Here is a 14366-nt window from a genome sequence, read left to right as displayed (position 1 = left end):
ATTCTTTTTGAGGCATGAACTTCTTTGGCTTCAAACTTAGAAGTTCATTTTGGGCTCAAAGTTACCACCCTCTTGTCTCAGCCTCCCAAGAGTAAAGTTTACTGATTAACCTCCCTCACCCGCTTTGAGGTGAGTGTTATTTTTTGTCAACAACTGTCTTAAAAGAACTAAGCAAATAAAACAAATCCAAAACACACAAGTTATTTTGTTACTTTTTCAATTGTATCACATCAGGAGTGAGTCATGAAGTAAGATTGTTACATTTGGAGGCTGTCACTTCAGCTATGTGCTTGAGGGAAATACGTTTTGGTGGATAACACTCAGAGAGACAAGGTACAGGGCAAGAATCAGATTGTATTTGTCGAAGAAGTCACTCTTTTGGGGCCGGGGGCAGAGATGGAGGGCAGCAATTGAGAGACAATTTATACCCGCCCGCACTTCTTTTCCCAGAAAATATCTCTCGTGACCAGAGAACCCCTTTTCCCATGCGTCCTACGGATTGTTAAAATAGCGTGCATGCGCTTGCGCAGTGCCTTTAGGAGGTTTCTTTTCAGCTCCCGACCGCCTCCTTCTCCAGGTCTCCCCGGTCCTCGCCGAGGTTCCCGCTTTTCGCTCAGGGGTCATCACAGGGCGCCAAATGCACTCCCGCGGGAAGGCCGGGGGCGGGGCGCGGCTCAGCGCCGCACGTCAGTGGCCTTCCGGGCGGAAGTCCGCAGTCTTCCAGGCCGCTGATTGGCTTTCGTACTGGCGCCTATCTTGGCCTCCGCGCCAGTTTCAGGCTGGTTGGCGCGGAATAGAGAGACTATCGGACCATGGCGCCCATGCACGAAGAGGACTGTAAACTGGAGGCAAGCGGTGAGGGAGGATCCCATGCTTAGGGCACGTGGTTGGGAATGTGGGGGTCGCGGTATGATCGAGGGGGAGCGGAAGGTCTCTGCTTTTTATCCTTAAGAAGGTGGCGCGCTCCTAGACCGCCCCTTAGGTCTGTTTGACCGCCAACCTTAATCATTCTGGGCGGAGACCCTAGGGGTGTGGGACGGGGCTTCCTGATGGGGTCACTTGCTGAAGGTATTTTGGCTTGAGCGGTTTCTTTCTCTTATGACAGGCTTCACAGTCGTTGGCTCTTTTCATTTTCTTTGATGAGTCGCAAGCACGTGTGGGTTACAACTTCCATGGCAACCTGCCTCGGCAGGGATTGCTCTCTCCTGCCTGAAACTGTTTCTATGCTCCCTTGGCAGGTCTCGGTTTGAGGGTTTGGAGCATGCCTGTGCCTCCGTTTCTAGGAAGTCCCAGGAAAATTGTTAGCATTGTCATTGAAGTGAGAGATGGAAGTGCTGTCACCAGATATAGATGCATTTCGTTAAGATTTTTTTAGGTTCTACGGGAAGTTCTTCAAGTGCTACATAGAAATACTGTTCAGGTCTAGTCATTTTGGGTGAGGTTTGAAAAAAAGTATCAGTTGAGTAGCATTTCGGATGCCCTATATATCAGGCATTTTGTGAGTAGTAATTTTTTATTTCCAGAAGTAGAGTTCAAAAATGCAGATGGCCTTGTCTGATTCTGATTTTAAACGGTGTTCAGCTAAAGTATGACTTAACTTCAGTTCTAACTTAAAATCAGATACTTTCTTAACCAAGTGTCACATGTCCTGCCATTCACTGTGCATTGCCATTAATGAGATCTTGCTTCGTAATCAGTTTCTTTTGCATTCAGCTAGTTTTAAAATCACAGGTTTCTCTCTCTCTCTCTCTCTCTCTCTCTCTCTCTCCTCTCTCAGACAAATTATTTTGGAGAGTTGACTAGCTTGGATTACAAATGGGCTGTGGGATGTAAGTACATGAACAGTCTGCAGCCTCTATCAGTCATTTGCTTCTAAGTCCTTTTTTCACCCTAAAAAACTGTACGCCATCTGTGCACATCAAGAAATCACTCTTTGGAGGATACTGTGCAATCTTGAGACCCCTCTTAAGTCACAGTGTTGATTAAGTATTTTCTGGGGACTTGTGACTGGAATTTTTCTTTAAAGCATGCCAAAAGATTGTTATGTGGAAGACCGCTTCAGGTTACTGTCCCTGCCTGCTTTGGGGGAGGGTAGAAGTACTCCCAAGTGGTGATTTGAAAACATTATTTCAATCTTTGTGTTTTCCCCCATTGTCTTGTGTCTGTGTGTGTGTGGTGTTTTTTTTTTTGTTGTTGTTTGTTTTTGTTTGTTTTTTTTGTTTTGTTTTGTTTTTTTTTTTTTTTTTTTGCTAATTCACACAGCGTTAAAGACATTGCTTTAAAAAAAAATTCCAGGCTTTTTATGTTGGAAGGTGGGACACCTGGACAGTGTCAGCAAAATGTAGCAAGGCGTGTAATTAGCTGCCATTGTGTATAGAAAGTCATTGGAGGCTTTAATGATAAAAAAATCTGGTATATTGGTTTGTTCAGCAAACATTTATTATGCAAGTACAAGGCATAGGCATTCTGCCAGGCTCTGGCATTAGCATGCTGGGTAGAATGGTGTGGCTTCTGTCTTCATGAGTGGAGAAAGTAAACAGTCATATATAGTACCACATGGAATCTTCCCTGAGGAAATTGCTTTAGTTTTGCTTTCTGAAGCTAGACCAAAGTGTTGACTAGGTGCCATGTGTGGAATGTATGCATGTGCATATGTTTGATTATCCTACAACCTTACACAACTCACACATGTGTGTGCACACACACGTGCACATGCATGCACATGCATTTCCCATACAGTTGTAGTCACACATGCACACCCAATTTCTCTTGTATTGCTAAGTACATAATAAGATAGCCATTCTTATTTAATTCTTAATGGGGAAGATGTATTTTCTCCTTTTCATGAGTGTAAAAGGGTCTTAAAAGGTCTATAAGTAGCTCTTACAAGTAGTGTATGAAAAGAGATTGGGAATTTAATGACCAAAAAAAGGCATTCAGAGGCTCAGTCAGGAACCACTACAACTACTGGAACCAACTCTAGTTGCTTTAAACAAAAGAAATTGATTAGGGTACTATGCAGTTTGCAGAGATCCTGTAGGACTGGGAAGCCACTCTGGGGGCTGCTTAGCCAGAAATGGTGATTTCTGCTGTGCCAGAGAACTGAGCCAGAGAGGTCATTGTCACCTATGGCAAAATATTCAGATGTTACAGCTTATACCTTAAGATATATTTATTGGACTCAGCCGGGCATGGTGGCGCATGCCTTTAATCCCAGCACTCGGGAGGCAGAGGCAGGTGGATTTCTGAGTTCAAGGCCAGCCTGGTCTACAAAGTGAGTTCCAGGACAGCCATGGCTATGCAGAGAAACCCTGTCTCAACCCCCTCCCCCCCCAAAAAAAAGTTCTGTAACAGTTGCCTTTTTTTTTTTTTTTTAAACACAAACTTTCTTAGTACTGGTCTGGTCTACTCCCTTGGAACATTAGTCTCCAATTTAAAATCTGAGCCCCTGTTTGTCATTGGTAGAGACTATTTTGCATGCTCATAGCCTAGCTACAAAGTATCTGTGAAGAAAGACTCAGTTGCAGAAACACCCACTGTAGCAGGTCAAATGGGCTCTGAAAGAATTTCTGTTTCAAATACTGGGCAACTTAACAAGGTGAACCTGTCATTGAGGCACATACCTACAGTCCTACCATGTTGAAGGCTGGGGTTGGACGATTATAATTTAATGATAGCCTAGTTACCTGTCTCAGAAAAAAAATTAAAATAAAACAAGGTAGCTGACTGGTAGTCTCATGTCACCCACTAAAAATGGCCAAATTGGGCATCTGTTCCATAATGTCTAGAATCTAGACTTTAGATTGTCCTACTTGCTGTGTATTCTTACAAGGAAATGAGCTTCCACACTGGCTTTGTCTAAGTTTCCGGATAGATTTTGCATTTTTATTTCTTTGTAATGTGGCTTAGGTCTCTTCCTTGGTTTCTGCAACTTTTTATCCTGTTTTGTGATGTTGAGATTCTCCATTTTCTAGGCTTGTTTGGAGACATCTCCTGTGAAACCCTTTTCAGTTTCCTGGACAAAATAATGGTTTTCTCCATTTGCACTGCATTTTTACTTCTTATATGGAACCATTTTTATATTTTGATCCTAGCCTTAGGTCCTTTTGTGTTACTTGACTGTGATAAACTTGGAGACAAGAAAACCGTCTTATTTGTATTTGTATCTCAAACTTTGTGTAGTGGTACAGTTGCTTGTGGAGTAAATCTATTTTAATATCTAGAGAATTTGTGGGGTTGTCAAGGTCTTGAATACACTGAATTTATTTTTAAGGACTGTGCCCATTTTCATGTAGGCTGACTGAAGATCTTTTAAATCATTTGAATGACACTCAGGATTTTGTGACTGTCATCAAATATCTGCATTCTTTAATTTTCTATTAGTGCCTTTCTGAGAAATGTATTTTAATGTCAAATGTGAATGTAAAAAGTAAACTGAGGTGCTACAGAGATTACATTTCCAGAGAGCTAGAGAGAAAATAGGACCTCTAATTACACTTTACTTTTAAGATACAGCTTTCAGCGGGTTATTGCCAACATTGGGCACACATTCTTTAGATCTTATTTTCTGATTCATTCAGACACTTAGTCAAACAGCTTAATGTCACAAATGTTTCAGTGGTGTTTTAAGGATGCTTCTTATCAATTCTCCCTTTTTTGTGATTACTCCTTTTAGTAAATTAATCAGTATAGAATAAGATAAACATTCAATTTCACAGACATATGTGGCAGTCATGCTGAGCTTAAACTCATGGCTGCCAGGAAGTCTTAATTCTGTGGATGAAGTGTGTGTGTGTGTGTGTGTGTGTGTGTGTATGTATGTATGTATGTGTGTGTGTGTGTGTATTGGCCATCTTGTGATGATCAAAAGCACAGATGGGTCAAAAACTGAGTAAACACCAAGATTCTCTGGTATTTCAGTAATTTTGACAAAGGGCATTTCAACCATTGTGAACTTTTCCTACAGTCTTATACTGTCATGATCCTCTGAACTCTATTTTGAAATTTCTTTAGCCAGTCTGTTTCTCTAACATTCCAGGTGCTTCCTGTAATCTCAGTACAGCGTATGCTACTTAACCTTGTTTTAGAGCTCCGTGTTATTCATCTTCCATGTTAGAGTGTACATTTCTATGAGTTTAGGGACTGTATGCTTTTGATCTGTCTCATAGCGTCTTATACTTTGCAAAGAATGGATGCTATTTAAATCCTTTTGATTATTAGAACACCAAATAAATTGTCTTTTTATGACTCACTGGATTGCTCAAGGCCCGTTTATGTTTTTTTGTTTTTTTGTATTTTGGTTTTTCGAGACAGGGTTTCTCTGTATAGCTCTGGCTGTCCTGGAACTCACTTTGTAGACCAGGCTGACCTTGAACTCAGAAATCCGCCTGCCTCTGCCTCCCGAGCGCTGGGATTAAAGGCGTGCGCCACCACGCCCGGCAGGGCCTGTTTTTTTCTGATGGAAATGTTAAGTCTGATTCCCATCTTTCATGTTTTTCTATATGATTTTGAGATTTTGTTCCTTTTAGGGGAAGACTAGAACTGGTGTGCTGCTTAGTTTTAGCACAAAGTAGGATCATCTGTGAAGAGGAAACCTCCAGTTGAGAAAATGCCTTCCTATCAGCTTGGCCTGTAGGCAAGACTATGGAGGCGTTTTCTTGATGCCCAGTCAACTGTGGGAGGTGCCACCATGGGTAGACACCGGGAGATATAAGAAAAGTAGCTGAATTTTGAGAGGAAATCAGTAAGCACATTCATTCCATTATTTTTTTTTTTTAAATATTCTTGACTCAAGATTCCTTTTCTTTCCCAAGTTGTTTGTGGCCATATTTATTAATTGTTATTATCTTGTTTTTTTGTTTTTGTTTTTGTTTTTTTTTTGTTTTTGTTTTTTTTTTTTTGTTTTTGTTTTTGTTTTTTTTTTTGGGAGAGACAGGGTCTCATTGTGTAGCTCTGGCTGTCCTGGAACTCACTATGTAAACCAAGGCTGGCCTCAAACTCAGAATGATCCAGCTGCCTCTACCTCCCCAGCACTGGGATTAAAGGAGTGCACCGTTGTACCCGGCTTTGTGCACAGTGTTTTTTCACAACTACAGAGACGTGAATCAAGATAATTGGCTTTAGGTGTTTTAACTGGAAGTTAGAGGAAATTTCTGGAGAGTCACAGGATCGTCATATTGGGCCATGCTTTGTGAATTACTTTGTATTCTAAAAATACTCATTTGGTTATTATTGCCTAGAAACAATCTTTCGGTTCTGAGGGAAGATGGCTGGTAATTTTCTAGTATCTGATAAACTCGACTTTTTTCCAGCTGTGTCAGATTCAGGGAGTTTTGCAGCTTCCCGAGCTCGGCGAGAAAAGAAATCAAAGAAAGGACGTCAAGAAGCTTTAGAGAGACTGAAAAAGGCTAAAGCTGGGGAGAAGTATAAATACGAAGTAAGTAACGTTTTAACCCTGTGCTTTATTATTCACATTCTGCAGTCAGTTCTGTGTCCCTTTCATCACCCCATTAGAAATGTTAGTATGTTTTAAGGGTTTTTTGGAGGGGGGAAATAGATGTCCTAGATTCTATCCTTGACCTCCCTAGTAGGTAGAATAACAGGCTCCTCTCACTGGATCTGGCTCATGCTTCTTACAGCATAACAGTGAACAAACGTGGGCACGAGGTAGATGTGCAGGGTATGGAGAATGCTAGACCCTTTAAAGTTGTTGTAAGGAGCTTTGCATACCATTGTAAGTGAGAGTAGTTGGTAGATTTTCCCTTAGTTAGTATACTGCATGTCCCTTTGCATAAGGGAAATGAGTAGTGTTTTTAATTTCATGATATTAAGTAGTTTAGCTAAGCACCTTCTTATAATTGTTCTTAAATTCACTTGCTAGGGGAGTGTTAATGGAAATTTGGGCTGTACTTCCTGTTGGTAAGATTGAATGGGATAGTCCTGACTGTTCTTTTCGTTTTTAATGACCTGTAGGCCAAATCAGAATGGACAGCATTGCCTAGCTTCCTCACTCTGTATTTTAACTGTCAACGCCAGAAAGAGATAAGCACTAGAAGATAGTAGCAGCTAATATACTTTCTGAGTTCACATACCATTCTACGTACTTTTATAAATATGCTTTTCATTTCATCTTCTCAGTGACCATATGAGATAGGTAGTATGATTAACAACACTTCGCAGGTGAGGTAGCTAGGCACTGGAAAGTTAGTGAGATCCTAGTGGCAGATCCTTATTCGAACCTAGGTGACCTTGCTTGGGAACATTCACATTTTACACTGGCCTGTACTATATTGTGGGGATTAGGTAACTAGAAAGGATTTTCCTATTTGACACCATTCAAGTTAAATAGGGCTCCAGGAACATAAAGAGTTGCCAGAAAGACTACAGTCAAGCAAGCAGGAGTAAAGCATTTTTAATTTTTTTTTTCAAGACAGGGTTTCTCTGTGTAGCGCTGGCTGTCCTGGAACTCAGTGTGTATGCCAGGCTGGCCTTGAACTCACAGAGATCCACCTGTCTCTGCCTCCCAAGTGCTGGGATTAAAAGCATGTGCTACCATGCAGAGTAGTGCATTTTTTATGTAGGCATTTCTACAAGGGAGTTCTCTGGGGCCTTTCAGATGTTTATGTTTAGTGGCTGAGTCCCTTTATGCATAGTATTATTAATCTTATATATCTCTCTAAAAACGTTCTGAGTAGTAGCAGCATTCCTTTTTTTTTCTTTTAAAGATAGTCTACTATATTGGGGATATGGCTCACTGGTAGATTGCTTGCCTAACAAGAGCTGAGCCCAGGGTTTTATTCTCAGGAACCCCATGTGCAGAGGATAGAGTAAAATATTTCCTCATGTCTTTTAAAAAATATTATGTATATGTGTGTGTGCCTATGTGTTTTTACACACATGCATGCAGAAGCCCCTGGAGGCCACAAGAGGGTGTTAGAGCCCTTGCAGCTAGAGTTATAGGTGGTTCTCAACCATCCTTTGTTGTACTGGGAACTCAATGATCTTAAGCACTGATCATCTCTCTTTAACTCCATTTTAGAGTTATTCTGTATAGTGGAAATCAAGTTAGCTGTTTACTGCTAGACTCTCAAGTGTTTGTGTTGAAGTTTTTTTTCCCTAAGATCTTACCTTTTCGGGTACAGTTGGTTGCTTTTCCTTTAAAAAGGCAGACTCCCAAGGAGGGGACAATTTTAAATGAGGTATCTATAAACTATTGATAACCAGTCTCCATATACTCAGTTTGGCAGGTCAGTGGCCTGTCACCATGGGTAGCTGCAACAGTGGTGTGCATCTGTTCCATTTATTACTTTTCCTGTGTGGAGGTGGTCTGCTACTTTCATATTTGTGGGTCAGGTTGCTCAGGCCTTCTAGCAGTCAGGTATCCAGTGTGATTTGAGAACTCACTGCATGCACTTTTACAACCTCAGGTTCAGGGAAGATTCGTGGCAAGACAAACAGATGACTTAAAAACCTTCCCTTCTTTGCCGACAGAATATAGAGTGAATTTTGTTTTGCTCATTTTTAGAGGGGATGACTAAGGTATTTCTTTTGAATTTTATTTAGTTAATTGAACCATTACTAAAATTAGTGTCTTTGCAGGGCATTCATCAGCTAGTGGTGAATAGGTGTGGTATGCCTTATGAATTTGTTAACTATAGGAAAAACCAGTCTAGAAATTATGTGAACAATCCTCAAAGCAGCTAATGAAGAGTTGGCTATAATTCAGTTTGTTTTTTATGGGATAGATGAGTAATTGATGGTATGACAAGTATATTATGCTAATGGAGTCATTTAATATCTTATGTTAACACCCACCTAAAAGGAATACTAAGTTAATTGATGTCTATTTAAGGAAAACCCTGCGGTGGTGTTGAATGTCAGAACTCATGATTTGGTTGCAGCTATTCCATCAGGCTGCCATTCCAGTTTCAATCTGATAATTTTTTTCATCAGAATTGTTTAACACTTTCACTCCATTTGAAGCTTTTCCATAAACTTTGCAATGGCAGGTTGAGGACCTCACAAGTGTTTATGAAGAAGTTGATGAAGAGCAGTATTCGAAACTGGTTCAGGCCCGTCAGGATGATGACTGGATTGTGGATGACGGTATGTGGGAGGAAATTGCCTGCCAGGCACTGTGCTACTTCCTGATTGTCATTTAGGGCAGTTGCTATGCCTGAGGAGACATTTTCATTAGTTACCTTTCTCTTTGCTGTGATAAAAACCTTAATGAAAACAGCTTAAGGAAGGAAAGGTTTATTTAAATCATAGTTGGAGGCTATATATAGTCCATCATTCTTGTGCAGGAATGGTGGCAGAAGTGACATTGTATCTATAGCCAGGAAGTAAAGAAGAATGATTTGCGCTCCATTTGCTTCCTTCCACTTATTCAGTCCATGGTCCCTGCCGCTGGAATGGTGCTGCCCACACTTAAGATGGGTCTGCTTGGGCTGGTGAGATGGCTCAGTGGGTAAGAGCACACCCGACTGCTCTTCCAAAGGTCCAGAGTTCAAATCCCAGCAACCACATGGTGGCTCACAACCATCCTTAACGAGATCTGACTCCCTCTTCTGGAGTGTCTGAAGACAGCTACAATGTACTTACATATAATAAATAAATAAATCTTTAAAAAAAAATAGCTGCAGTGCCTATCTAACTTTAAAGATTTCCTGGCAAGGTGGCTGGGCGTGGTGGCACACACCTTTAATCCCAGCACTCAGGAGACAGACGCAGGTGGATTTCTGAGTTCAAGGCCAGCCTGGTCTACAAAGTGAGTTCCAGAACAGCCAGGGCTACACAGAGAAACCCACCAAAAAAAAAAAAAAAAAGAGAGAGAGAAGAAAAGAGGGGAAAAAAAAAAAGATGGGTCTGCTCACCTTCGTTAGCCTTGATAGACAACCTCTCAGAGGGTTGTCCACTTAGCTGCTTCTGGACCCTGTCAGTTTGCTCGACAGTCAGTATACACGCTTAGAGTGTTGCTAGAGGCATATTTATGGTTAGATTTTTCTTAGTTATTTGAAGATGAAGCATTAAAAATAGGAAGTTGATTTGAGAATCCTTTAGAACAACAGTTCTCAACCTGTGGGGCAAGGCCCCTTTGGGGTCTCATCAGATATTCTGTATCTCAGATGTTTATATTATAGTTCATAACAGTAGCAAAATTACAGTTATGAAGTAGCAGTGAAAGTAATTTTGTGGTTTAGGGGGCACTACAACAAACGTGAGGAATTGTATTAAAGTGTTGCAGCATTAGGAAGGTTGAGAACCACTGTTTTAGAAAATGCAGGTACATACCCAAGAATAAATCCCTCAGAACATGACTGATCATGAAGGAATTGAGAGGGAATGCTTGGGTACTAGGTTGAATCATCAGTGCCCCTCTAAAAGAGGAATAGTGAGGAACAGTCGCATAGCTGGTGGAATTCAGGGATAAACTTTAGGTTCTATCTTTTCCACTTTGCAACTAGCCTTGGGTAAGTTAGTTAATATCATTAAGCCACAAGTTTTCTGCCTATGATATGGAGATAGAGACTATCTTCCAGAGTTGCTCTGAAGAGTTGCTTTGGCACCAGAGGGTAAACTGAGGCAGGCAGACATTGAGGAGTCAGTGTTGAGAGCAGCTGACAAGGGTGAATCCAGATACCTACAGGGGCTGCTGCCAAAGGCAGCCAGTGATTAGAGAAGTTAACTCTTGGGGCCAGCGAGAAAGATGAAGAAAAAGAGAAAATTCGGGTGCGTGCGTACACACACACCACACACACACACACACACACACACACACACACACACACTGAGTGGATAAAACAAAAGTCTCAGTCTAATAGCGTCATGTACACAAACATGCATGTATACACATGTACATACATTCATACAGACCTATAGTCAAACATACATATTCACAATAGAATGGTTAGAGCAAAGCAAGCAGGCTCCAAACATTTCACACACACACACACACACACACACACACACACATACACTAGTGGATGGACCAAGCTCCAACATATACCCAGAAAAGCTCTACATGTAAACATACATACAGATGATGGATGGAAGGAACAATGTTGCAGCCCCCATTCATACAAACCTTAGACACATACATACACATAGCTGATAGATGGAAGGAACAATGCTCCAACCACCACAAACACAAACCTCACACACACACATAGTTGATGGGTGCTCCAACCGTCATTCATACAAACTACACTTACACACATAGTTGATGGATGGGAGAAACAGTGTTCCAGCCACTCATACTCTATTCTTTCTTCTATAGCTTATATATCCCAGCAAAACCTTTCAAGCTATATAAAATTACAATGTGACGACATTTTAGTTTTCTTCTAGTAAATGATTATAAAAAAGAAATTAGTGTGTTTCCCAATACCGTTACAAGAAGTACTGATAAAGAAAACAAAATTTCCCCCCAAACTCATATATATTTGTAACCAAGCAACTTGTTATAGATTAACAAAGTGTAAGCAAGCAAGATAGTTTTCTCGGCCAGTTTCTCTTATTGGCAGGCAGCAATTTTCAGTTACAAAGGAGTAATTATTATTTATCTTTAAAAGTAATCTTGTAAGAATCTTAAAAGAATGACAAATCTGAACTTTTATATAAAAATCAGTTATATCTACCTTAAATCCACAAAATGCATTATCTACTCATTAGCAATTCTTAATCCTCTCAGGAAGCTGAGGATACAAATGAATATAAGAAGTCAATCAGCACCAGTCCAGCCTCAGGGAGAGTCAGGTCAGCCAGTGCTGCCATTGTTTCCCCCTAAAATAAAAAACACACTGTCAACAGCAACAACAACAACAAAAACAAAGCACAGAAAACATCTTATCGTGGAAGCTGTAGTGTGTCACAGTATGTCCCACAGTACATGCCTCTGTCCACACATGTTCACTTGCAAATGTTCACTGCAGTGTGTTGAGCTGGTTCAGATCTCTGGCTTTTGTGACACTACCAATATTGGGTCCTCAACAATTAACCTCCTGGTTATCCTGTTGTTGCCCTGTGTGAGAGAGATCTTGCAGCTTTGGATTAGCAGGACTGGCCATAGACATGCCAAGAGCTTTATCTTCTAGGTACTTTTGGATCCTGTCAGTTTTGGTGACAGTTAAATACACTGTCTTATTGTTATTTTTTGTTACTTTGAGGCAGTTTTTCATTCTGTAGCCCAGGCTGCCCCCCCCCACTTCATTTTGTAACTCTAACTGGACTCAAACTTGTAATTCTCCTACCTTAGTTCTTTGAGTGCTGATTACAGACACACCCAGCTTTTGGCTACTTTAGGACCTTGATTCCAATATTTAACTTTGTTCTTTCAGATGGGATAGGCTATGTGGAAGATGGCAGAGAGATTTTTGATGATGACCTTGAGGATGATGCACTTGACACCTGTGGAAAAGGTACCTATATTTTGTTTTGAAAAATGTCATTTTGAGACTTAGAGAACTGTCTAAAATTGAAATGATTTGGTATTCTGAATCAGTCTGTCTTCAAGAATATGTTCTAATAGAGAAAAAGTTGTTTTTTTTTTTTGTTTTTTATTTTTTGTTTGTTTGTTTTTCGAGACAGGGTTTCTCTGTAGCCCTGGCTATCCTGGAACTCCCTTTGTAGACCAGGCTGGCCTGGAACTCAGGAATCCGCCTGCCTCTGCCTCCCAAGTGCTGGGATTAAAGGCATGTGCCATCACGCCTGGCGAAAAAGTTGGTTTTGATATTACCTGTAAGAAGCAAAAATTTTAGCAGGAAATAAAAAGTTTCAAGTCCCCATTACTGAGGACTTTGATCTTTTACTTATGTTAAAATATTTCAGTTCTTTAGTTATTTTAGAATTGCAGATTTTGATGGATGCAACAATAATATCTTTCAATTCCTACTGAGTTGATATGCCTAGAGTATTAATGCTTTAATAATTGTTTAGTAGAAAAACAAAGTTTAGCTTGTCCAACATGTCTTCCAGGGTAGCAATGAAGACATCCCAATACTAAAATGTAAACTTCCTTAAAACATGATGCTTTTGTTGTTATTAACTTGAGAGAGTGGTTATCAATAGCAAATTTTGTGGATTATAACATCTTGTAGGTTGCTGTCCCAAGAGACTGAATGAGCCTTCTGAGGAACCAATTTGCTTTAACTGAAATTTTACATGGAATAACTCTCACTTTGGTTTAACCTTTGGTTCCTTTCCCTTTTCGTAACCTCATAAACAAACTTAAATGGTTAGGTTCTTGAACTTCAACAGTGGCTTCCTAAGAGTAAGGATGCTTGTCTGCTTAACTATAGCACCATGTTCATGGTATTATCTAATATGTTGTCTATAGGGAAAAAAATTCCACTTAGCTCAGCAACGTCTTTTGTAATTAAAAGTATCTAGATATTTGTTTACTTCGTGTGTGAGGGGAGAGGGGGGGAGGGATAGAAAGAGAGGGTTGCACTGGCATATCTGGTGTGCTACAGTGTGTGTGTGTGTGTGTGTGTGTGTGTGTGTGTATTGTGTGTAGGTCAGAGGAGTTCTTTCCACCTTGCTTTGAGGTGGGGGTCTTTCTTGTTCTGTTGATGCACTGCTGTGAAAGTCCAGGCTAGCTGAACTTGAGCACAGTTGATTCTCCTATCTTAGCCTCCCTTCTGGTTGTAGGAGCACTAGAATTACAGATGCATGCCACCCCACCACACAGCTTTTTTTTAAAACCTGGATTCCAAGGACCAAACTCAGGATGTCAGGCTTGCTCAGCAAGTGCTGTTACTTCCTGAGCCATCTCCGTGGCTCCCATAACTTTTTAAGATGCAGAATCTACTTTAGTTTTTATGTCCTTTCACTCTTTGGTCTTATTTTGTGTTGAACAGTTCTTCTTCCCTTCTTCCCATTCTTTCGTCTTTCATGGTATTAAAACTTTTAAAGGGCTAGTTGTTTAATTGAATGTCTCAAAATCTTGGATTTTCCTAATTGCTTCTTTGTGCCTACTAGGTTCAGGTTATTGGCAACAGTAAAAAAGGGTTTTAGAATAAATAGGGAATGGAAACCTTCTCATGTCTTTTATTCCATTATTATTGATAATAAGTTTGATTTCTTGGTTAAGATGATAATGTCAGATTACATGCAAAACTTCATTTCTCCCTTTGGATGATACAGGGTAATTTTAAGCCATGTATATTTTATATATCCTGTTTCTTCCCAAAAGTTCACCCAATGCTTTGAGTGGGTATTGGTGGTCCTATTATTCTTTTAATTACTTTTAATAAGGTCTTGCCATGTTGCTCAGACTGCTATTGAACTCTTGAACTTCAATGATCCTTCTGCTTTATTTAGCCTCATGTGTTCATTAAGCATTAAACATATCACTGTACCCAGCT

General features: G+C 40.3%; 1 protein-coding gene across 4 annotated transcripts in view; it reads left to right on the top strand.

Annotated features, from left to right (window-relative positions):
• The first annotated feature begins 536 nt into the window (after positions 1–536).
• Positions 537–14366, top strand: part of Pola1 (polymerase (DNA directed), alpha 1) — a 327622-nt gene continuing 313792 nt past the window's right edge. For 3 of the 4 annotated variants that reach the window (XR_003953001.1, XR_878096.3, XM_006527905.4), the window contains exons 1-4: positions 537–855; positions 6312–6436; positions 9009–9105; positions 12339–12419. Coding sequence is in view for 2 of the 4 variants with exons in the window: in XM_006527905.4 (XP_006527968.1) it covers positions 813–855; positions 6312–6436; positions 9009–9105; positions 12339–12419 (346 nt within the window). In the remaining 2 variants the exon portion in view is untranslated. The remainder of the gene's footprint in view (positions 856–6311; positions 6437–9008; positions 9106–12338; positions 12420–14366) is intronic. The other variant, NM_008892.2, reaches the window with a different exon arrangement.

This window comes from Mus musculus, chromosome X, assembly GCF_000001635.26.
Source record: "Mus musculus strain C57BL/6J chromosome X, GRCm38.p6 C57BL/6J".
NCBI classification, from domain to species: Eukaryota; Metazoa; Chordata; class Mammalia; order Rodentia; family Muridae; genus Mus; species Mus musculus.
Note: the sequence above shows the minus strand (reverse complement) of the source record. Positions and strands in the feature narration are given on the sequence as shown.